Source organism: Geotrypetes seraphini, chromosome 7 (genome assembly GCF_902459505.1).
Source record: "Geotrypetes seraphini chromosome 7, aGeoSer1.1, whole genome shotgun sequence".
NCBI lineage: Eukaryota > Metazoa > Chordata > Amphibia > Gymnophiona > Dermophiidae > Geotrypetes > Geotrypetes seraphini.
The window spans coordinates 1,225,508-1,250,079 of NC_047090.1; the positions used below are offsets into that span (position 1 = coordinate 1,225,508).

Sequence of the window (24,572 nt, forward strand, 5' to 3'; positions counted from 1 at the left end):
TCAAAGGAATTGCGCTGTATGAAATCAAACGACTACAAATTATACAAAATACAGCTATAAAATTAATAACTAAGTCTAAAAAATTTGATCATGTAACACCTCTCCTCAAAAAGGCGTATTGGCTCCCTGTTATTCATAGAATCACTTATAAGTTATGCATAATTATTTTTAAAACTCTAAACAATAAGACCCCTGCATTTTTATTTAGGTTACTTATTCCATATTCTACAAAGAGAATTTTAAGATCTAGTGAACAAAATCTGCTATCTATTCCTTCATTAAAAATTATTAATACGAGGAGACAATTTATTTTTTCATGTACAGCACCACAGACTTGGAACACCCTCCCTATTTTTTTTATGGGAGGAGAAAGAGTTTGGGAAATTTAAAACCGAATTAAAAACCTTCCTTTTTAAAGATGCATTTTCAACATAATTTTATTATTGGAGTATTATATTTTACTTTTGTTATACCTGTGTTACCTATTTCCCTTTTGTATTTTCCCTCAATGTTTCTTCTTTACTTTATGAATTGTATTTCATCCCTCCTTACCTTATGTTTAGTAATGTTAAAAATTAAGAGCAATTTACCGCTATTTAAGTATTTGTATGTATTGTATTGTTTTCTAATAATTGTAAATTTTATAGTGTACATCGCTTAGAATGTTTGATTAAGCGATTAATCAAGTCACCTAATAAACTTGAAACTTTCCTATGCCAAGCGGCCAGGTGATGATGATCTGGAGGCTGAATTTTAAAGTTGTGAATAAAATTTTTATGGGGGTGGAAGGAGGTCGGTGACCACTGGTGTAGTGTGTGGGGGTCTGTTTTATGTGTTTTCATTGCATATCTGGTGAGTTTAGGTGGGTTTTTGTGACTTAGACCATGTTTCAAATGGTCTAAGTCAAACGTCCAAGTTCTGTCGATCGTGGGCTGTATCATTTTTGGTTATACATGCTGTATGACTAAGTCTAAGCCAGCCCACGTCCTATTTTTAGGGAAAAAGTTAAGTTTACAGTAAAATGTGGAGGGTTACAACCCCCCAAACCCCCCCACAATGCCGGTGCGATCTCTATTAAGTAAACTGGGGGGGCTCCCCAACAAACCCCCCCGTCAGAGCCCCTAAAAACTGTAATTTTCTTTGGCGTGCGCCTCCGTCTTGCGCTCAGTTGTCAGCGCGCGCCTTTGTCTTTCGCGAGGTTGTCTATGAATCATATTTTATATTTCCTACAATTACTTGCTCCCTTCTAGCAGCTGCTCTTTATTTTGTAACACGCTGATAAAAATGTTTTCTCTGTTTGTCTCTTTTACAGTATTTAGAACTCCGATTTAACAGAGTTGTACGTATCCTTGGCACACTAATATTCATTATAGAAATGGTAAGTCATTGGATAAAGTTTCTCTCAGATCTTTTACAATTTGTAATGTTGATATATTTAAGTGGCTGCCAATCAGGCTTATGAAAAGTCAGTTCATCACACTGGAGCCTCCCTTGAAAGCATTTTCCCCATAGACACAAAAGAGGGTTAACCAGACTGTCCTGGAGGACTAACAGTCAGTCGGGTTTTCAGGATAACCCTAATGAATATGCATAGGACAGATTTGCATGCCGGTTGCCTCTATTATATGCCAATCTCTCTCAAGCATATTCATTAGGGCTATCCTGAAAACCCAACTGGCTGGTAGGGTTGGGAACCACTGAATTAGATGACTCCATTTTGGCACCCTGAGGCCATGGGGCAGAAGCCTATTCTATAGGAGAACCTAGACACCTAGATTCCATTATGAAATCAATGGTGTAGCGATGAGTCGGCCAAGTTGGGCAGATGCCTATCCCCTTTAGGCTCAGACCTACCTAGCAGCAGTGCACCTTTGCTGTGGCTGGCAGGCATCCCCAAGTTGCACTAGCTGGAGACCTCCTTCTCTGGTGGCTATAATTCCTGTCTAGCTCATCAATCAGTGGCAATGTCCCTAGATCACCAGTGCTGATGCCAGCAACAGTGATGGCCCAGGGACATTGCTGCTAACTGCCAAGCTTGGTAAGAGTTCTAGCTGGAGAAGGTCTTCAGTTGATGGGGCTTGGAGATCTCTACCAGCTAAGGTATTTATATTTTAAGTTAAGGGGCACTGGAGGGACAAGGAGAGTTCAAGTTCAAGTTCAAGTTCAGGTTTATTTTGATAAATCGCCTATAAAAACTTTCTAGGCGATGTACAATGAAATACAAGTTATAAAAACATATTATCATACTAATAAAATAAGACATCTGACACCTCAACATAAACAATTATTAATTAAATTAAATAAAATAAAGAGAATTTTCTCTTTACCTAGCACTTAACAAAACATAACAGGGGGAGGGAAGGAAAGGATTACATTGTTTCTCTTGATAAAGGAAAGAACATAAGGAAGGGAAAGACAATAAAAAAGAGGGAGAAAAGGAAAGAAATTAGTCATTAAAAACATCATTGAATAAAAACAAAAAAAAAAAAAAAAAAAAAGAAAGGAAATTAATCATTAAAAGCATCGTTGAATAAAAAAGTTTTCAACAATTTTTTAAAAGATATAAGATCTTTTTCCTTTCTGATAAAAAAAGGCAGGGTGTTCCAGAGTTGGGGAGCTAGTACAGAGAACATATCATTTCTCCTTGTTCCAACAATTTTTAGTGAGGGGACCGATAATAAGTCTTGCTGGGAAGATCGAAGGAGTCGAGTTGTACAATAAGGGGTTATCATTCTAGATATGAATAATGGCGTATTGAACAATAATACCTTGAATACTAAGAAAGCTATTTTAAATGTTATCCGATGATTGATGGGTGCAGAGTGGAGGGAAGAAAGAGAACGGAAAAAAAAATTTGTGCTTACCCACTTTGGGCTCAGGTCAACCCAAAATTGGCATCCGACTATGCAACCGTATAAGATGCTAGAATAACCCAGTATCAAAATGCCTAACATTTAGGGCCCCTTTTACTAAGGTGCATTAGCGTTTTTAGTGCGCGCTAACCCCCCCCCCCCCGCTACACGAAAAATACTAATGCAAGCTCTATGGAGGTGTTTGCGAGCGTGCGCTAAAACCGCTAGCGTAGCTTAGTAAAAGGAGCCCTTAGACACTGGCGTAAATGCGGATACCTAAACGCAGCAAGAACGTGTGTAACTTCCAATATTCTATAAGTTACATATGTTGTGTCTTGTTCATGCTCCATCCCTTTCAAATATGTGCTATGCAAGACAGATTAGCTGTAAGGCAGCATACAGGTGTATATATGTGTAAATGCACATCTATGGATGCATATGATATTATTCTACCAAAGCAAGTTGAGAGGGATGATCTTCAAGCAATCAAAAGAACAAGTAACACAAAGCAGACAAGCAGACGCAGATAGTTACAAAATAAACTTAGTCATACATGCAATAAAATCAAAATAAGCCAAATCATATTAAAACACTATCATGACACAGAAATAGAACAAACTGTAACTCAAAAGCATGCATATGACACATTCAAGAATCTCTGCATAGCTTAATACGAGCTTGAACCCCTGACACGGTGAAAAACCAACCAACACAAAGGGCTAGATTCACCAAGCAAACCAATCGTGGACCGATCAGTTTGCGAGCCCTTTGCGACCCGATTTCCCTCCTGCAGTATTCACTAACCCATTTGGCGATCTGATTCCTATCAGCGCATGCAAATGAGGGGAACTGCATGCAAAGTAGGCAGGGACGCGATTCACTAAACAAATTTGCCCATTCGACTGTGCTGGCCGATCAACCCAAAAAGCGACTGCTGAGGACCCGTCGCTGAAGCCCTTTCCGACTGCCTTCTGCTGCCCTGCTCTCAGCCCTGTCAACCCCCATCTCCTGCTTCCCCGATCTGCCTGTCTGCCCCGACTCTCCCATCCTTCCCCACAGTGTAAGCCCGTGGTTTTAACCCGCAGGCTTTAAGTGGGTTAAAATCACGGGCTGTATAAACAGTTAAAAAAAAGTGCCAGCGCATGCGCAAAACCATCTAAAGATGGTCTGTGCATGCGCGGGGATCGCTATAGAGCGATCCGTGCCGGAAGATGGGGGCGTTCCTCCGATCACCCTCATCTGCATATTGGAGTTTGCTGAATTCGTCGGACCTGCCCGGATCGGGCCCAAAGGAGCCAATACTCAAATCCAATTGTGTGTTCATCTGTAACAAGTGAAAATGTAATTAGCCTATCCATAATTTACAGATATCATCCATATAATTGTGGGCTAGAAGGGATGGGGGATGATAGGCCAGGAAAACTATCCATCAAGTCCTGTTAATCAGCAAGTAAACAGTTCATTTGTACACGGAAATGAACTAATTTGTTTATTGCTCAAGTGATTAAGGTTTACCGAGACGATGGATTTTATTGCTTGTTTGCCTTGAATAACTGGATCATGATTGTCTTATAATATTTTTCCTCTAAATGTCTATATATTTCCTTATTGTGATATTTGCAGGTGAAATCACAACTGTGCCTCCTTTGTGCAATGGCTTTTTGATAATCTTTTAATCCTTTCTCAAACTACTGAGCCTAAGAAACTAGCTTTCTTGAGAGATTAGTGTACAGTTTCTATTATTCCCAGCACATTCACCAAGATCCTTTCTGAATTCATCTACGAACAAAATACCTCTGGAAGAATTACTAATAGAGAGAATTCAAAGTATCATTCTGTTTTAATAGTTGGGTTTACTCAATGAATCCCCATATTTTTTGTTCCACAAAAATAATTCTCAGTGCAGAAATTGTTGTGGTTGAAATACCGTATATACTCGAATATAAGTCAATCCCGATATAAGTTGAGACCCCCATTTTCCCCCCAAAAAGGAGGAAAAATGGTTGACTCGAATATGTCGGGCGGCTTAATATTCAAATGTCCTGCCCTGCCAAGTTCTGCACCCAGCCCCCTTCCCTCCCTACCCTGCACTCATTCCCATTCCCTATCAAGTTGTGAACCAAGCTGCCCTCCCTGCCAGGCTCTGAACACTGTCCCACCTTCCTTCCCTGTACCCACTTCCCCCTAAAAAGAGCCAACCTCATCAGTGATGTCACAATGGCTTGATTGTCCCCTCTCCCCTCTAACCCAGCCAGCAGATTAACCCTTCCCCTTAACTTAAACCACCTAGTGGTAAGCCAGGACAGGAGGGATCCCTCCCTCTCCTACCCCGGCTGACACTAATAATTACCACCCTCCCTCCTTCCCTCCCTCACCTACCTATTCCCTGGTGGTCCTCACAGAGGAATGCACACCAAAACACAAGAAGTGAGGTGAAAAATTCAAACGCTTTCCAGTCAATAGGAAAATGTATTCATTTCAATTATATGGAAACAGTCTTATTTCGAAGAACACAGATGTGCAAGGAGGACTCAACATGGCTGTGTTTCAGCAAAGTAGCCTGCGTCAGGAGTCAAGAAGAAACCTTACAAGAGGATAATGTGATCCCTGAACAATTGAAAGCTGTTTGTTGTTGGCAATGTGTGTTATTGGATTTCAGTGTTTTTTGGCTTTCAATTGTTCAGGGACCACATTATTCTCTTACAAGGTCTCTTGTTGACTCTTGACACAGACTACTTTGCCGAAACACGGCCTTGTCTTGTCCTCCTTGCAAATTTGTGTCCTTCTGAATACAGCTGTTTCCATATATTTGGAATTTATAAATTCGGCTATAGACTGGAAAGCTTCTGACCTTCTGACCTCACGCCTTGTGTCTTTGTGTCCACTCAGTGGCGGTCACAGCATGCACCTTATGTAGCGATACAAGGACTTGTAAGCCCTCTTGTACAAAGGTGCGCTAAGCGTTTTAGTGCATATTTAGTGTGGGGATCGGAGGAAGAATCCATCCCGAAGAGCTTCTCCACCAAAAGACGACATTTAAGGGCTTGAGGTTGAAGAGTAGCACAGCGCTCGCACGACTTCGGTTGATGATCTGGCCCAAGGCACTTGAGGCACCAATGGTGTGGGTCCGTGAGGGAAATTGCACGCTGGCACTGGCTACACTTCTTGAAGCCCGTTCATCGTGCGTGCTAACTGCTAACGCGTCCATAGGATAACATGCACGCCTTAGCGTTTAGCGCGCGTTAATATTTAGTGCATGCTTAAAAAGCTTAGCGCACCTTTGTAGAAGAGGAGGTTAGTTGCACGAAAAAGGGCAAGTTTCTGAAAACCAATTGACATAGATAAAATGCCTTTTTTAAGCCACATAAAGCACTTTGAACATTGCCCTCATAATTATGAGTTAGTTGATGTTTGAAAATTGCTAAGATTTTTGTTGCTCGTATTTCTTTCCCAGGTTTTGTACACTGGAATTGTTATTTATGCTCCTGCTCTGGCACTGAACCAAGGTAAGACAAGGGTGTGGCATTTGCTTTCTGGTTTATTTAATATTGTTTAAGTAAGAATAAGAGAACTGTTAGACGTCCAAATAATGTCCTCAATGTTATAATATTTTATTATTATGACGTTATTAGAAGCCATGCTATGGTCTGTATCTGGTTTTTCTGTTTTTAAGCTTTTGCAAATGAAATTACGTATGTATGATTTTATTTAATTTTTTTCAAGTGCTTTCTTTGCTTTCAAGAGTGAGTTGAAGGGTAGCTTTTTAGCAAGAAACTTAAAGCTGTGTTTTTCATGTGCTGTGCTTCAGTTAATGGATCTTCTCTTCTAATTAGCAAATAGCATTGCTGTTTGTCCACAAAAATAGAAGGTTTTGCATGCAATGTATCTGTTTCGATGTGCCCTGTTATGTGGTGCCTTATTAAATGTGTTTTGAGCTTAATAAAGCAAAAATAAAAATCCAGAGACATATTTTTACAGATCGCATTAAGGACATATTCCTTCCATTGAACTCATGTCTATCTGAAGCCCAAACTATGCTGAAAAGTAGACCTGGTTTTCATTCGCCTACAATGTAGACATGAGATGGATGCCCTAGGTTGCGGCATTATGCAAATGAATCGAAGGATGCCCATATGGAAGCCTCGCCCAGACCACGCCCATTCCGTTAGGTGTGAGTTTTCCCAATGAGCGTCCATGAAATTGTGGAGGTGCCTACACAGTGACATTCACATCCTTTGGACGTCCATGTGCCAATTATCGCTCGTTAAAACCCTTAAATGGCTCTTTAACCACCTAGTTTGGATGCCTAAGTCCCGCTCAGCATTAGGCCAGACTTAGACACCCTTTATAGACTCAAGGCCCAAGTGTCTAACCAGCAAGGTTTAGAAAAGACTTCAATGATATATAAAGAAGTTAATAAAACATGTTCCCAAGAACAAACTTAACCCCCCCAAACCCCCTTTTATGAAGCCACAGTATGTAAATTGCTGCTATATCAACTATACTATCTCCTTTAAATTGTACTGTAAATTTCTGCTCTTCAATTATACTATGTCCGCCAAGTCTGTATGCTCACTTAAGTCTTGTCCTGTCTATACTGTGAATGTTCTCTTGTAACCTGTTCTGGGCTCCTTTGGGAGGACAGGCTAAACAAATGAATAAACAAATAAAAAATGTATTTTTAATCGCAGGCCGTGGCTGTAAAAATTCCAGCGTTCATAGGAATTCTATGAGTGTCGGAGCTTTTACTGCCATGGCCTGCTATAAAAAAAAGCCTTGACATAGCTTCATAATAGGAGGGGTCCAATAAGAACTTGTAGCCTTGGACTATCCAGTGACATGATTGTACAGAGCTAGGCTTAAGCAAATCAGGTTCAGAAACAGTAAATATAAGGGGGAAAGCGCCTGATTCTATATAGAGTAGAAAATGACACGGTGACAAAATTCATCACCGTTCCCGTCCCCGCATTAAACCATCTTCATGTCATTCTTTAAGGAGAGAGAGAAGAATCAGAGTATGAATGGCCACAACCACTGACCCGCAAGCTTTGCTTTGAAGAATGCTGGTGTAGAAGGACTGAGGCTGAAATAGACACTAAAAAATGAAATGGGATTATTTCCCGCGGTTATCCGCAGGGACGGGAACGGTGATGAATTTTGTCACCGTGTCATTCTTTAATATAGAGCACCCCAAAAAATTGGCGCTGACCAGAACAGCGCTTAGCGTGATTCTACAAAGTGCACGTACCTTTTATAGAATCGCGATTAGCGCCTGTGTGTGATGCATAACTTAGGGGCACCCATTTAGGACAACTAAAACCAGGCCTAGATGCATGCGCCTAAGTTGTGCACAGATCACATGTATTCAACGACTATGCGCAAAACTTTCAGGAATGCCCCGGTCCGTCCAACCACACCCCCTTTCCAACCATTCAAGGACATGATTAAAACATTCAAGGTACTGAAGAGAGTAGAGATGTTCACCTGGAGCAAGACCATAAAGATCCAGGGAGAGTTCGCTGAGGGGGGTTCTCTGAAGCAGCCCCTTTTCTGGCAAAATGCGTCAGAACCCGCTCCAGTTGAACATCTCTACTCTCTGGAAGGCTGTGGTGTTTGGTAAGCTATATTTCATATAATTGAAATTTTGAAAGTTTATACCTGTATAATTATTGTCACAAATTTTTCGTTGAGATTTTTCAACACCTTTAAAAAGACTTTTCAACCGCATTTAGGGACTTGGCCCAGGTTTGAGGGTCTCCTACATTGTTTAAGGTTCTGAGCACTTGCAAGAGTCGCCTTATTGGTGGGGTTCCCTTTTTGTGTTTTATACTGCTAGGTACCTTTTTGGGACCCTTTATGCTTATTTTGGCCCAGCATAGTACAGCTTGGGAATCCTATTTTTATCATGGAAATCAACCAATAAATTATTATTAAGAATATCTCCCTCCACAGTCTCCTTTTGTTTTTGTCTTTTAGTCAACTTGTGTTGACCAACTATAAATTATGATGTCATAATTACATCATGATTTTTAAGGCATAATTATCACACTGCATATTTGGTGAATGATTGTACAATCTTGTATATTCCATGTACTATATTCCTTGTATATTACTCGCATATTCCTTGTATATTACTTGTATTATATTCCTTATATACTCCTTGTATCTCTCTGTGAACTTCAACGACATGTACATTCCAAAAAATTGTAAATTCCAATGTTATCTCGTGTGTAATCTTATTAACTGCTGTGAACCGCCTAGAACTCTCTGGGTATGGCGGTATACAAAATAAAAGTTATTATTATTATTATAAAAGTTATTATTATTATTATTTGATAGCTCTATGACAAGCGTACTTGTGAGCCAAGTTTTAATATTGCTATCTGGTGCCTCCAGTTATATTTGAAAAGATGGCATGACATAAATGGTATGCTAGTTCCCTTGTACTCAAGCACCAAACAACTATGAATGACTTATGGGAGCTGCCACACAAGTGTGACTGCTTATTAGCAGGCCTTAAGTAGGGTGGGTTGTCATTGCCATCTCAACACAATGGAGGGTTAAGTAGCTAACCCAAGGCCACAAGAGCTGCTGTGAAAGTTGAACCTGGGCCTTGCTTTAACCATTAGGCAGTACCCCTGACACAGGGGTCTCAAAGTACCTCCTTGAGGGCCGCAATCCAGTCGGGTTTTCAGGATTTCCCCAATGAATATGCATGAGATCTATGTGCATGCACTGCTTTCAATGCATATTCATTGGGGAAATCCTAAAAACCCGACTGGATTGCGGCCCTCAAAGAGGGACTTTGAGATCTCTGCCCTGACAATATGAAAAAGTAATAAATATTTTTATAATAGCTGGATAAAGCTAGAAGCATTCTGAAACACTAAATACAAAAAAAAAAAATAATGGCAAATTGTTTACTGATTTATTTTAAACTCTGGAATTTCTCAATACTGGATGTCTTTTTTAATGCAGTGACAGGATTTCACCTGTGGGGGGCAGTGGTTTCCACTGGAGTAGTCTGTACTTTTTATTGCACAATGGTAAGTCTCTTGACCATTCGGTCTCTGTTTGTCAGTACTTTTTATGAGACAAAATGTGATTGGTTTTTCATGATCTATGCTGCAGAATTAAGAATCTAGGTTCCCAGTCCATTTTTTGTTTGTTTGTGTTTTGGTTCATCCTTTGAAATGTAGATCACAAATCTTAAAGGGAAAATATATTTATCCATATTTAAAGGTTTGGCCCTATAATAAGCAAATGAAGCTAATGAGGGAACATAATAAATAACATAACATAGTAAATGACAGCAGATAAAGACCTGAATGGTCCATCCAGTCTGCCCATTGGTTATACCCATTAAAAATATATGATTAGACTAACGTGTGTCTTCTTTGATATTTATGGGTCATAGACTGTAAAGACCACCTGGTATTGCCCTAAGTTCCAAATGCTGAAGTTGCCATCTAATCAAGCCATTGTGACATCACTTCTGAGGCTGGCTCTTAGGCATTGGTGGAATGAGGCATTATGACATCACAATCTCAGTTCTGGAATGTTGCTATTCTTTGGGTTTCGGACAGGTAACATAGTAACATAGTAAATGACGGCAGATAAAGACCTGAACGGTCCATCCAGTCTGCCCATTAGTTATATGCATTAAAAATACATGATTAAATTAACTTGTTTCTTCTTTGATATTTCTGGGTCATAGACTGTAAAGTCCACCTGGTATTATCTAGGTTCCAATCTATCTTCATATACATACAAAAGAATAAAAGAAAATGAACTACTGTAGGTTACCATGCTTTGAAAACATCCAGACCGTGATGACACAATAATAATAATAATAATAATAATTTATTCTTATATACTGCCAACCATCAGTTCAAGGCGGTTCACAACAAAAAGACACTGTACAAACAGTAAATTACATACATGAGCTTATCAAATATTTCTCAGAGAATACAAATGTCAATTAAGTCACATATTTATCAAACAGGTAAGTTTTAAGAATTTTTCTGAATGACAGAGTTGGGGAATAAGAGCATTCCAACATGAATTCATTGTACTGGCCTGGAATGCAAAAGTTTTCTCTACGAATCTCGTGCTGCGACATGCTTTTACCGATGGGAACATAAACCAATAGGATGTCACTTCCTGGCCCCGTGACCCGGAAGTGATTCAGAGGGGAACCAGGCTGGCGCGAGCAACAGGCAGAAGTTGCTCACGCTAGAGAAGACAATAGAAAGGTACAGGGTGGGGGAGGGAAGGATGGTGCGAGAGGTGCCAGTGCCCCTACCAACATGGTGCCCAGGGCAATCTGCACCCCCCCTTACTACACCACTGAATGCATGGTTAGCCCATGAGCCCTTACAACCTACAAAATAAGTAGCAGTAAGGACTCATTTACTAATAGCCAATGTCAGTTTCTTGCTTTGGAACCATTATCAATGGGAAAACAATAATATTTGCCTTCCTGCAACACGGTGTGGCCATTAATAGGAAACATGGAAATTGGGGCCATTTTACCACTGCACTAAGGGCCTGATTCTCAAAACAGTGTCCTGATTTGTAGGCAGACCAATCAGGATGCACATTTTTTTTTTTTTTAACAATCGAGGTGGCAAATGACGCCTACAATGTAGGCATCTGACTTGCACCTATGGAAGTGCCTAGGCATGCCTACAGATGACTAAGGCTGGTATAGGTGTGGCTTATGCCGGAAGTGGCATTAGGCATCTGTACACATTCCTAGGTGCTTCTGTAAGCGTGAATCCTTAAATTTAGGCCTGGCCTATATATCGCAAACTGTGTACCGCGCCACACCAGTGTGCCTCCTGAGATTTCTGGTTTGCCGCGGTGCACTAGGGAAGAGGAGAGGTACCGGCACTGGACGACTGTCTACAGGATGTGCCTCTCGCAAAAAGAGGCATGTCCTGTAAGCCAGGGGTGTCCAATGTCAATCCTCGAGGGCCGCAGTCCAGTCGGATTTTCAGGATTTCCCCAATGAATATACATGAGGTCTATTTGCATGCACTGCTTTCATTGTATGCTAATAGATCTCATGCATATTCATTGGGGAAATCCTGAAAACCCGACTGGATTGCGGCCCTCGAGGACTGACATTGGACACCCCTGCTGTAAGCAATCTCCCAACGCCGGCACCTCTTATCTCTGCCGGCCCATCTCTCCAGCATGGGTCCTTTCTGCGCAAGACAGGATTGAAGGGTCTTTGCGCAGATGCTGACAGCGGTGCACTTCCGGGTGTCCCGAGCTGGGGACACTAGGTTTCGTATGCCTCAGCTTGAAAAAGTTTGCGAGACACTGATTTAAGGCACCTAAACAAAAAGTAGAATTGATTCTGGATGTGGCGCGTGCCAGTGATTGACATATAGTAGGCACCGTTTCAAGAATAAGGCCCTAGAAGTAGCCTCGGCGTATAAGAAAGACTTGCACTAAGAATAAAGCAGGCCACTTTTTGTGTGGTTTGGTAAAAGGGCCTCTAAATGACTTTTTCCAATATTTTTATTGTATTTATTTATTCAACATAACAAAGATCAAAGCAAATACACGTACTTAAGAACTTTTTCATCACTTTAGTCCACATTATTGAGGGCATTTTGTTCCTTAATAGTCAAAGAAACATTAACAGGTAAACATTCTCAATATTATCATTTCAACAGACAGGCCAAAAATACTTTTTGAGGTCACTGATCAACCACTATATTAGTTTCTGAAACATTCTCAAGTAAAGGTCTCCAATTGGGATGGATCCACAAATTTGTACTTGTTGTATCAAACATTTGCAAGGAAATCCAACCCCCTCTTCTACAAAGCCGCGCGGCAACAGCTCTGAAGCCCTTTAAATCTCTAAGGGCTTCGGGGCCGTTACCAATAGCACTTTGGGACATGCATTTTGGTTTTGTCCCTTTATTCAGTACTTTTGGAAGCGAATAATAGCTTATATATCAGAAATAATTGGAAGATCCTTGCGATGTTCTCCGACCCATTTTATTTTGGATTTACCTGAGGCTTTTGGACACTTACCCAAGGGGCATAAGGCGCTGTGTAGGAAGATGAGTTTATTGGCAAAAAAAATGTATTCTTCAATATTGGACGATCCCTGATCCGCCAAGGTTTTGGCATTGGAGGAACCAGTTACATCAGTTGGCCATCTGGGAAGCTAGAGATGCTGGAAGGGCTAGGAAGCGAAAAATGATGTTTTTGCAGATCTGGGATCCATATTTGCAAACATTACATCCTAAAGGTCGAAGTGCGGTTTTAAGTTGGGTTTTTATTTATTTAGTAGGATTGGTGTTTTGGTGAGATGGGGTAGTGAGTATCATTGGGTGGTGAGGGGAAGGGGTGGTTGGGGGAGGGGATGTAGAGAGTATTTATATGTATTTGATGCATCATTATTGTAAACATTTGTGTCTTCAACTCTATTTGATGTAAAGCTAAAATCCACTTAAACCACACAAAATTGGCCATTGAATGTGCTTGCAAGTTGAATTCTGATTCCAAGGGTTGTTTTTTTTTCTGTTTGCTTAACTGCTGATTTTGTCTTTGTCTAGGGTGGTCTAAAAGCTGTCATCTGGACAGATGTGTTTCAAATTGGAATCATGGTAGCTGGCTTTACCTCTGTTATTATACGTGCAGTGGTGGTTCAAGGTGGAATTGGCACCGTTCTAAATGATGCCTATTATGGCGGCAGATTAAACTTTTGGGAGTAAGTGTAACCTTTCCCTGCATCCCAGCCTAAATAATGATCATTGTTTTTTGAAATTATTTATTTTTTAGCCCGTTCTCCCCAAAGAGCTCAGAATGGGTTACAGGTTTTAACATACATTATTTCGGTATAAGTTTAAGATACATGTTTTTATCCTAACTTGAAACATGCTAGGGGCCAATGATAATGTACAGTTTACTGGTTGCCATTTGCTATGGCTGTCCTTACGATGCAAAGTTTCCAGTACAAGTTATACCCACAGAAAGTTACAGGGTAAGAATTGCATGTTTTGTAAGGGATGAAAATAAGCCCTAGTTAAAATAACCCCCCGAAACCTCCACCCCAAATGTCTCCTACACTCCCTGCCCAAATCACCGAAAAATCGGACTCGTCCATTTCAGCAACCCCCCACCCCGGTGAGACCCGACATACCTCCACTCTGAGGCTTGATAAAGCAGCAGTTGCGGTGGCAGCGCTCTAAATGGGCTGCTTCACGGCCTTCCATGCCAGGGCCTTCCCTTTGCCGCGTCACTGATATCATCACTATGAATACACTATGAATGTAAACTGTCACTCATTCTGTTAAATAATATCATTTGTATCATGTCTGCCATCTGCAATGTCCTTCCATCTTGTGCCCAAATGCTCATGCATCTTACTGCAACAGATTCATCCATCATTGCTGGCATCAAGGAGCATTTCTGACATTTAATGGACACTTATTTTCCTGTTCATCCTTTACACCAGGGGTATCCAACCTTTTGGCTTCCCTGGGCCGCACTGGCCGAAAAAAATGTTTCTGGGGCCGCACAAGAGGGAGGGAGCCGGCAAGACAGTAAACACTCGGGGGGCAGCAGAGGAAAACACTGCATCGCTCTCGACTGGGGCCGCAGGTTGGACACCCCTGCTTTACACAGTTTAGGTTCTCTTTTGCACCCATCTCAAAAAGACAATCCAATTCCCTTCCCAGATGATGTAAAAATATAGGCAACTGAATCTTTGGAAAGATTGTACCAAAACCAGCTAGAAATGGAAGGCTTTATTTGTGATTTATAAACAGTTGTGCAGAATATTGTCTCTTTTTATACTTTAATAAAAAAAAAAAAAAAAAAGATTTAAATATAAAATCATAAGGGTTTGAGGCTTGTGCAGATGAGGACAGAGTCCATGGAAACTGAGGGCAGGGATGGATATGGAGCATGCGGGACGGGGCGGAGGCAGGGACAGTACCCGTGGGGATCGGGCAGGGATGTGGGGGATGGGGACCATGTTCTATTGCTGAGGTAGCTGCTTTAACCACTAGGGTTACTCCTCCACTGGCAGAGGTCAGTAAACCACTGAGCGCCACTGACTGACTATCGACCTCTAAGATGTTATAAAGAGTGTTATTCCTCATCTAGTGTGTCTTTACCTAATAGGCAAGTTGAATAATTCATGAATTGAATACAAACTGCACCTTCCCCAACACAATCCACCACCAAACTTTTTAAAAAGTGTTTCATCCATCCTTTCTGAATCATGAGCAGCAACATTTTTGGGAGATTCCAGTTTTAACCATGATCTATATGGCTCCCCGTTCTCTCCACCACATTTGAATATAGAAAATTCTAGAGTGTTGTAAGACATTAAAACCAAGTGACATTCTGACCTTTCTTATTTTCTCTTTAGCTTTAATCCTGACCCCTTGCAAAGGCATACGTTCTGGTCCATTATCATCGGAGGGACATTTACCTGGACTGCCATTTACGGGGTCAACCAGTCACAGGTGCAGAGATACATAGCCTGCAAAAGCAGGTTCCAAGCTAAACTGTAAGTTTCTTGTAGAGTGTATTCCAAACCTTCTTTATTAAGTTTTAGATTGTTGTCATTATCACTGTGCTTGCAAATCCCTCCAACTTTGACCTCCATGTTGTTCTGTATCTTGCATGCAGTAGAACAGAACATGGTATTAAGAGATGAGAAAACAAGAAACCAGGCAAAGGCCTCATCAATGGGAAATGAATATTCCAAGGAAAGGCTCTCCAGAAAACATTGTTAAGGCTGAGACCCTAAAGCAGGGGTGGGCAACTCCGATCCTCGAGGGCCGGAATCCAATTGGGTTTTCAGGATTTCCCCAATGAATATGCATGAGATCTATTTGCACGCACTGCTTTCAATGCATATTCATTGGGGAAATCCTGAAAACCCGACTGGATTCTGGCCCTTGAGGACCGGAGTAGCTCACCCCTGCCCTAAAGTTAGGCACCTAGTTTTTAGTAGCCAACTACATTTAGGAGTCTAAGATATGGGTGGCTACAGGGATAGACTTAGCATAGGGAAAAAGTTCAAAGGGCAATTCTATAACTAAGTGCCTGAGGTTAGGCACCCTTTTGCACATGTTTAAAAAAATTGCAACTCAGACACATAAGTGCCCTATGCACTAGTCCAGGGGTAGGCAATTCCGGTCCAGAGCCAAGTCAGGTTTTCAGGATCTCCACCATGACTATACAAATCTATCTCATGTGTGTTTATTATGGATATCCTGAAAGCCTGACCTGGCTCCGGCTCTCGAGGACTGGAATTGCCTACCACTGCACTAGTCCAGTGTATCGCAAACTGTGTGCCGCATGAGATTCCAGGTGTGCCGCCAGACGCCGGGGAGGAGGAGAGGCGCCAGTGCCGGCTGACTGCCTCTAGGGCGTGCCTCCTGCGGTGCAGCTCCTCCTCTCTGGCGTCTGGCGGCACATCCTCTCCTCTCTCTTCTCCTCTCCGCGCCATATCTTTTTCAGCAATCTCCCTCCCCCCTACACGCTGGCGTCTGAGGGCCTCCACGCATGCGCTGATGTTGACATGATGATGTCACGCATATGCGCAACGTCATCTCATCGGCGTCCACACACTTCCGGATGCCCTCAAGCCGCGGCCCCCAACTTAGTGTACCGCTGGCTTGCAAGACACTGCACTAGTCTAATCTAATCTAAGGCTTGGCTTTATATCCCGAGTCATCATTCATGGAAAGCTCTACTCGGTTTACAATAGTTAAAGTTAGCATATAAAAGATCATGAAAGAGAAATAAGACTGAATTTGAAAAAGTTAATTTTCGAAGTGTTTAGCAAATAAAGTGGTTTTTAAAGATTTGCGAAAAAATTGAAGAGAGCCAGAACTCCTTAAAAGAGGTGGAAGCTCATTCCAAAGTTGGGACAGTTTAAAAATCAGAGATTGACTATAAGAGTGCAAATAAGTGCTATAAAGCCAGAGTCTATAAATTGTGCTGGAAAAGATCGGTGCTAAGCAGGATTCTATTAGGAACTGCAAAGTAGAGTCCCCTTCCGCTGGGTGAAGGGTCCTATTAGGTATCTGGGGATCCTGCTTGGGGTGGATTGGAATACTTTGTTCTGCCATAATTATCTTCCTTTGGGTACGGCTCTGAGGCAGGACCTTGATAGATGGGACCCCTTATACCTTTCCTGGATGGGCAGAATGGAGGTGGTGCGTATGATGGTATTGCCCAGATTTCTCTATCTCTTTCAGGTTCTGCCTGTAGAAGTTCCTAAAATATATTTTACTCGCTGGCACAGGTCTCTTTTACACTTCATATGGGGGGGAAAGCGTCCCAGGGTGGCGAGATATGCCATGTTCAAATTTAAGGAGGAGGGAGGCTTGGGGTTGCCTAATTTGGAATTGTACTACCGGGCGGCACAGCTTAGGGCGGTTGTGGATTGGCATGCGACTCCGGCCAAGTTATGGGTTCAGGTGGAGCAGGGTCTCTTGGGGGGTCCCAGGGACATACATGCTTTGTCTTATTTACCGTGGGTGGGTTTAAGGGAGAAGGAAATTGCTGCTATTTCTAATCCATTTATACGGTGGACGTTGCGGGTTTGGTGGGGGGCCCTTAGGAAATTGATAGGTAGGGGAAGGGGACTACATTTTTTGCCTATTAGATTTACGGAGGACTTCATCCCGGGTAGGGAGGGGGGAGTTTTTCGCAGGTGGGAGCGAGGGGGGCTGAGATGTTTTGGCCAGCTGTTGGAGGGGGAGCACATCCGTGAGTTTCCTGAGGTCCGAGCCTCTTTCCCCCTGGAACAGCGTGATTTATTCCCCTACTTACAGGTAAAGGATTATGTTATGCGCGTTAAGGCGGGGACCTCACCTCATATGAGCGTTCGAGGTTTGAAATGTTGTTGGGGGAACCGGTGCGTCGGGGATGCATTTCGCTCCTTTATCGGTTACTACAAGCTGACCCAGATCAGAAGACATCCTATATGAGGGCTTGGGAACTAGACTTGGGGCTCACATATACGAAAGAGGAATGGGAACAAATCGCACTGCGAATACACCACGTGGCGGTTGCTCCGCAATTGGTGGAAAATGCTCTTAAGCTTTTGGTGCGCTGGTATGTTACCCCGGTGGTGCTTGCCAAGATGAGTACCTTGTGCACAGGAGAGTGCTGGAGAGGGTGTGGTCTGCGGGGAACGTTCTTTCATATGTGGTGGGAGTGCCCTCGCATTGTGGACTTTTGGACCCAGGTGTTCCAATACGTGGGGCGTCTTTTGCAGTGTCCTTTGCTGCTAAGGGCGGAAACTGCTTTGTTGGGGGTACTCCCCGGGGCAGTGGAGGACGCACAGGACAAGCTGATGCGTCTAGCATTTACGGCGGCTAGACTAGTGCTGGCCTCTCATTGGAAGAGTCCCACGGTACCCACGGTAGCGATGATGCGAACAAAATTGGGATGGGTGTGTGAGAAATTCCGGCTTTCAGCTCTACTTACACGCCAGAGGCGACAGTTTGAGGGTCTGTGGGGTAGGTTCCTGGAAGTGGAGGGGAGCTCTGAATTTCCTGTACTGGAGTAATGGCTGACTTGTTCCTGCTATGGGAATTCCTTAGCCTCTTGGGCTCACACCCCTTTCCGTCTCCTCTATAGGTGCCTCTTGTGTTAGGGGGGGGGGGGGGACTCGGCTTCCTAATGGAGCTGGATAACTTGGCCTGATCTACGGAGGTGGGGGAGTAGGGATAGGGAGGGGGGGAGGGGGGAGGGGTTCTGGCTTGGGGGGAGGGGCATCTCACTTTGTATTCACTGTATTTTTGCTTGTCTGGTTCTGCCATATTGTTGTAACGATGGCTAACAGTGTTTAAATAAAGAATTACAAAAAAAAAAAAAGAAAGCAAACGCTTTATAGAATTGCGCTTAAAGCCGACTCCCATATCCAAATTGTAAGTGCCAGACTTATGCCTGCCCAAACGAGATGCCTTTAATGGGAATCTTGCACTCTAGCAATGCATTCATGTGTTATATTTCTCCAGTTAAAAGGTCTCACCTATATCTTATTTGTTGACTTATCTTTGCATATCTTAGTGCATTAACATGGGAACCACACAATTTTGTTTCTGCTCCAGAAAGTGCTAAAAGTTAATATTCTCTATTTGTCTCTTTAGATCACTTTATATAAACCTTTTGGGCCTGTGGGCAATTCTTGCCTGTGCGGTGCTGAGTGGACTGTGCTTATATTCAATCTATAAAGACTGTGATCCCTGGAAAGCAGGGAGTGTGTCAGCTGCAGACCAGGTACGTTACTTCCAATGCCTAAAAGTTCCAGGCCTCTGACTAATTATGATGCAGGGCTAATTCTGTTTTCTTCTGAAAAAGGGAAGTTGAAAAGATACAGAATATTCTGGAACATAGCCAACTGCTTACGGAAGAATTTCTCCAGCTACAAACAGGACAATTAGGTGTGCAATACACAAATGTTTAAAGCAATTTGTATATGCTGTGATGATATTCTAGGCCAATTCCTCCAGGCTGAGAGGCATGTGCTAGGTACCTGTCACCAGCCCTTCAGAGTTGAAGAAACAAAGGCCTCAACTCAGGTGATAACCAGAACAAATCCTTGTAGTTGCAGTAGTCCATAAAAATGGATGCTGGTACACTCAGTGTGAATTACAAAAGAAACTCAACTTTACTGAAAACTGACCATCACTTCTTTGAGGCTTTATATTGTTGTTCTTGACTTCTAGAACTTCCTAGCTCTGTCTCTCTCTTTCTCTCTCTCTCAAAATAGAATAGGATATAAAGGACAATTCTGTTAATCATATTACCAAATGCAAATTACCTTCCTGGCTTTCCCCAGGCTCCAGGCTTCAATAAATAATAGGGGTGCTCTCTTTCCACTATTTCTTTTATAACAAAATCCCAAAAATCAAAAGGAGAAGTCTGTCCCACATAGCACACAACAGGAATCAATGAAAACATAAGAACATAAGAACATAAGCAGTGCCTCCACCGGGTCAGACCATAGGTCCATCCTGCCCGGCAGTCCGCTCCCGCGGCGGCCCAAACAGGTCACGACCTGTCTGAATCACCAGAAGGGGCTCCCTTGCCACCTTGGATTCTCATTGAAGTCCTATCTTCCCATCAAAGTCCTAACCCTCCGGTCTTGCACATGCACGACCTGGTTGGGTTTCTATACTTATTACCTGGTTAGCTTTCTATACTTGTGTTACATCCCAGCTCCTCCCTCAGTATCCCACGATCCCTTTATCCCTCAGGAATCCGTCCAATCCCTGTTTGAATCCCTGTACTGTACTCTGCCTGATCACTTCCTCCGGTAGCGCATTCCAAGTGTCCACGACCCTTTGGGTGAAAAAAAACTTCCTTGCATTTGTTTTGAACCTATCTCCTTTCAGTTTCTCCGAATGCCCCCTCGTACTTGTTGTCCCCTTCAGTCTGAAGAATCTGTCCCTATCCACCCTCTCTATGCCCCTCATGATCTTGAAGGTCTCTATCATATCTCCCCAGAGCCTCCTTTTTTTCCAGAGAGAAGAGCCCCAGCCTATCCAACCTCTCGGCGTATGGGCAGTGTTCCAGCCCTTTTACCAGTTTCGTTGCTCTCCTTTGGACTCTCTCAAGTACCGCCATGTCCTTCTTGAGGTGCGGCGACCAATACTGAACGCAGTATTACAGATGTGGACGCACCATCGCTCGATACAATGGCATGATGACTTCCCGCGTCCTGGTTGTTATGCCCCTCTTTATGATGCCCAGCTTCCTGTTGGCTTTTTTCGAGGCTGCTGCGCACTGTGCAGATGGCTTCAGTGATGCATCCACCAGCACACCCAAGTCTCTCTCAAGTCTGCTGTCTCCCAACAATGCCCCCCCAATTTGTAGTTGAACAACGGGTTCTTTTTCCCTATATGCATGACCTTGCATTTTTCCACGTTAAAGCGCATTTGCCATTTGTTTGCCCAGTCTTCCAGCTTGTCCAGGTCCCTTTGCAGGTCCTCACACTCCTCCCTGGACCTAACTCTGCCACACAGTTTGGTATCGTCTGCAAATTTTATAACCTCGCACTTTGCCTCCTTTTCCAGGTCATTGATAAATATGTTGAAGAGTAACGGCCCCAGCACCGATCCCTGTGGCACACCGCTTGTGACTCCCCGCCAGTCAGAATATTGGCCCTTCACTCCGACCCTCTGCAGTCTACCCGACAACCAGTGCTTGATCCATCTGTGCACATCCCCTCCCACCCCGTGGTTCCACAGCTTCCTAAGCAGCCTTTCATGTGGCACCTTGTCGAAAGCCTTTTGAAAATCGAGGTAAATGATGTCCATGGGTTCCCCATTGTCCACCCGACTGCTTATTCCCTCAAAGAAGTACAGAAGGTTCGTTAGGCACGACCTTCCCTTACAGAATCCGTGTGGCTTGTTCTCAATAGGTCATTCTTCTCGATGTGCTCGCAAATGCCGTCCTTGATCATAGCTTCCACCATCTTCCCTATAATTGAAGTCAGGCTCACTGGCCTGTAGTTCCCGGGGTCACCCCTCGATCCCTTCTTGAAGATAGGTGTGACATTCGCCAATTTCCAGTCCTCTGGTACCTCACCAGTTTTCAAGGATAGGTTGCAAACATGCTAGATTGTGCCCGCTATTTCCTGTCTTAGTTCCTTCAGAACCCTTGGGTGGATCCCATCCGGGCCCGGTGATTTACCGCATTTTAACCTGTCTATCAGTTTGAGGACATCCTCCTTACTTACCTCTATGTGCTCCAATTTTTCGGCCTGTTCCCCACTCATGAGCTCCTCTGAGTCCGGTATATTAGATGTGTCTTCTCTCGTGAAAACCGACGAGAAGAACGTGTTCAACCTCTCAGCTACCTCTTTATCCTCCTTAATCACTCCCTTCCTATCCCCATCGTCCAACTGCGCCTGCCAGCACCCCAGCTGCTCTCTCCTGCCTTTTTACAGACTTAAAACCGCATTTGCGGTTTTTTGAAATCCACGGGTGTTCCTGGAACGGAACCCCCGTGAATTTTGGGGGAGTACTGTACATTAAAACAACAACAAAAAAAATGTATTTATTTATTTATTCATTCATTCAATTTTCTATACTGTTCTTCCAGGAGAGTTTACAAGAGTTTATTCAGGTACTCAAGGATTTGTCCCTGTCTGTACTGGCAGGCTCACAATCTATCTAATGGCTAACAGAAAAGCTTCAACATTCACAAGTCGAGCAATAATCGCTTGAATTAGAAGAATCCGGCCTGCTCCTTTAAACAGGAACTATACGCCTTTAGCCTAACAGCCTCCACACCTTGGATGGTACCATCTCTCATTTAACTCTTCCAGTCCCATCCCACAACAAAACCATTTCCTTGACTTTAGCATTTCAACTCGTACCGTCATGTCTACGCAAAAGAAATTTTTTTTTTTTGATATCTCCATGCTTTTTTCTTCCTCTACAAAGCTTTGCCAAACTGTAACTCTTCATTTATCAGGCATTCCTTTCCAGAGCTTCTGTGGCAGGTTTTCCACGCAGGCTTCTACTTTTCCCAGGGATCCTGTTCAGTATGCTGTTCCTTCCACCCCTCTTCTCACGGCCAGGATGGCGTTTGTTTTATGCTGGATAAGAAAGTTCTGGAATGTGTCTGCCTTAGACTCTCTCTCTCTCACCTGGCTCACTTCCTTCACATCCAGCAACTCCAGCGTCGGGAGCATCACTGTCACCTGCAAAATCCTCTGTGAAGCGTCACCCACTAGCTGGCTGCCAGCGGCTCCGCCTGTAACAGCCACAGGTCCTCCAGGGGGTCCTTTCTAGTCAGCGGTCACCTTTTTAGCAACCTAACGTTCGCCTGATTTCGGAAAAGTGAGTTGAGTGGAGGATTGCCCTTTTTATGATGAAACCGCAGCGGCCCCGAGCTCGGTTTCGGTTGCTGGTGCCCCTCAGTTGGGCAGGAAGTGGCCAAATAGGCGCACACGCGGCTGGTGGGAGGACGGGCATCCCCACAACTGCCCTGGTGTTAGACTCCAGCAATGTTTGTGGCAGCAGATGTGGTGCCGGTGTCTCTGCGTATGCAGCCTTTGCCTTCTGTGCCCTGGTAGTGCGGCCTCGGGCTGGAGTTGCTGCAGACAGAGAAAGGAAGAGTAGATGCCAACCAGCAGAGGCTCATGGGTGGTGCGTAAGTGCTCATTTACCAAGGCAAGGCTCGGTTTGCGAGTCACAGTTTGCTGGAGTGTTTTGCTCGTCTTGCAAAACACTCATAAACCGCGTTACTCACAAACAGAGATTTGACTGTACACTTCTCCCTCCGTATTTGCTGTGATAAGGGATTAACAGAACTGCAAATACTGAAAAACCGTAAATAACTTTTTTATATGTTATATGCTGTTTTCTATTAAAAAACATCGTGAATATGGTGAAACCGCAAATAACATGGCGGGACACCTGGCCTGTTCCTTAAGGAGAGGTAAAACACGGCGAAGAAAGAGCCAGGAATCAGCGATTTTCTCTGTAAACACTTGGAATCAGCGATTTCTCTATGCAAGCTGTTGTAATTTAGGGGGAGGAGCCAGCAAGCTAAAAACCGTGAATAATCAAAACCGCGATTGCAGATACCGCGAATATGGAGGGAGAAGTGTATAGGCTTCCCTCATTCAGACTTTCCCCTTATATTGGAGCTATTGGGTCTCCTTAGTCTCCTCCCTTTAGGATTCCAGCCCAGACTTTCTTCCCTTCTCTGGGTTGCTTTTAACCTGTTCCTCTTTTGGAATCTCTGCCAGTTTTTCCTTCCCACACATGCTTGTACCTTAAACTCACTGGTTTTCCTGGTTACCAGGGTGACGAGGAATGCCCACTTAGGTGTTAGGCACCACTAAGCACCATGCGATAGGCACCTAAGCCCAATTTATTTATTTTATTTCTTTTTAGCAATTACTGAGCCTATTAAGGGTATTTTGCCAATTAAGTTGGGCGCCTTAGAGGTGTCTAACTTTAGGTGCTCTTTATAGAGTCAGCCCCTCGATGGCCGTTTCTGACTGGTTAAATTGTTCTGAATATCAACCAGTAAGGGTCTTCGGGAAATCCACAATGAACAAGCACAAGAGACTGCATGTACTGCCTTCACTGCATGTAAATGTGTCTCTCTCATTATTCATTATGGGTATCCTGAAAATGTGACTGACTAGTGTCACAAACACTCCTCAGAGCCGGAGTTGGGTAGTGTCAAAACTATGCTCTGGTGTATCCCCTACTACTAGGGGGTATTCTCAGGTCTTCTACTGAGCCTTAGGTAACTGCATGGGCCTGGTAGAAAAGGGTAAGTACTGGCTTCAACCATTCAAATATCACACTCAAGCAGAATTTCTCCAAGTTAATAATAGTCTTTATTCTGACCTCAGGGTCAAAAGGATATGGCAAAAGCAAAACTCATTCAGCTCTTCACAAGAAGAAAACAGTTTTCAAAATAAAGCCCCCCCCCCCAATATTGAATAATAAAGGAGAGAGGATAGACCCTTGAGGAACCCCCTGAGTGGTTAATGAGGATTTTGATGTTGCATCTTTGAAGAAAACAGTAGATGTACGATCTGTTAGGTAAGATTCAAACCAAGAAAGAACTTGGTCTGTAATACCAATGGATTGAAGTCTGTCAAGAAGAAGTTGGTGATCGACTGTATCGAAAGCCGCAGAAAGATCAATAGAGATTAATAAAGTTGATTGGTGATGATCTAGAAAGTAT

The 24,572-nt window shown here is 43.2% G+C and overlaps 1 protein-coding gene across 1 annotated transcript in view; it reads left to right on the top strand.

Moving 5' to 3' along the window:
• The window catches only part of LOC117363256 (sodium-coupled monocarboxylate transporter 1-like), a 72,703-nt gene that overhangs the window by 24,754 nt on the left and 23,377 nt on the right, over window positions 1–24,572 (top strand). Inside the window, exons 2-7 of the mRNA XM_033950667.1 lie at window positions 1,313–1,378; window positions 6,307–6,358; window positions 9,831–9,898; window positions 13,433–13,587; window positions 15,256–15,396; window positions 19,001–19,130. Coding sequence (XP_033806558.1) covers window positions 1,313–1,378; window positions 6,307–6,358; window positions 9,831–9,898; window positions 13,433–13,587; window positions 15,256–15,396; window positions 19,001–19,130 — 612 coding nt within the window. The remainder of the gene's footprint in view (window positions 1–1,312; window positions 1,379–6,306; window positions 6,359–9,830; window positions 9,899–13,432; window positions 13,588–15,255; window positions 15,397–19,000; window positions 19,131–24,572) is intronic.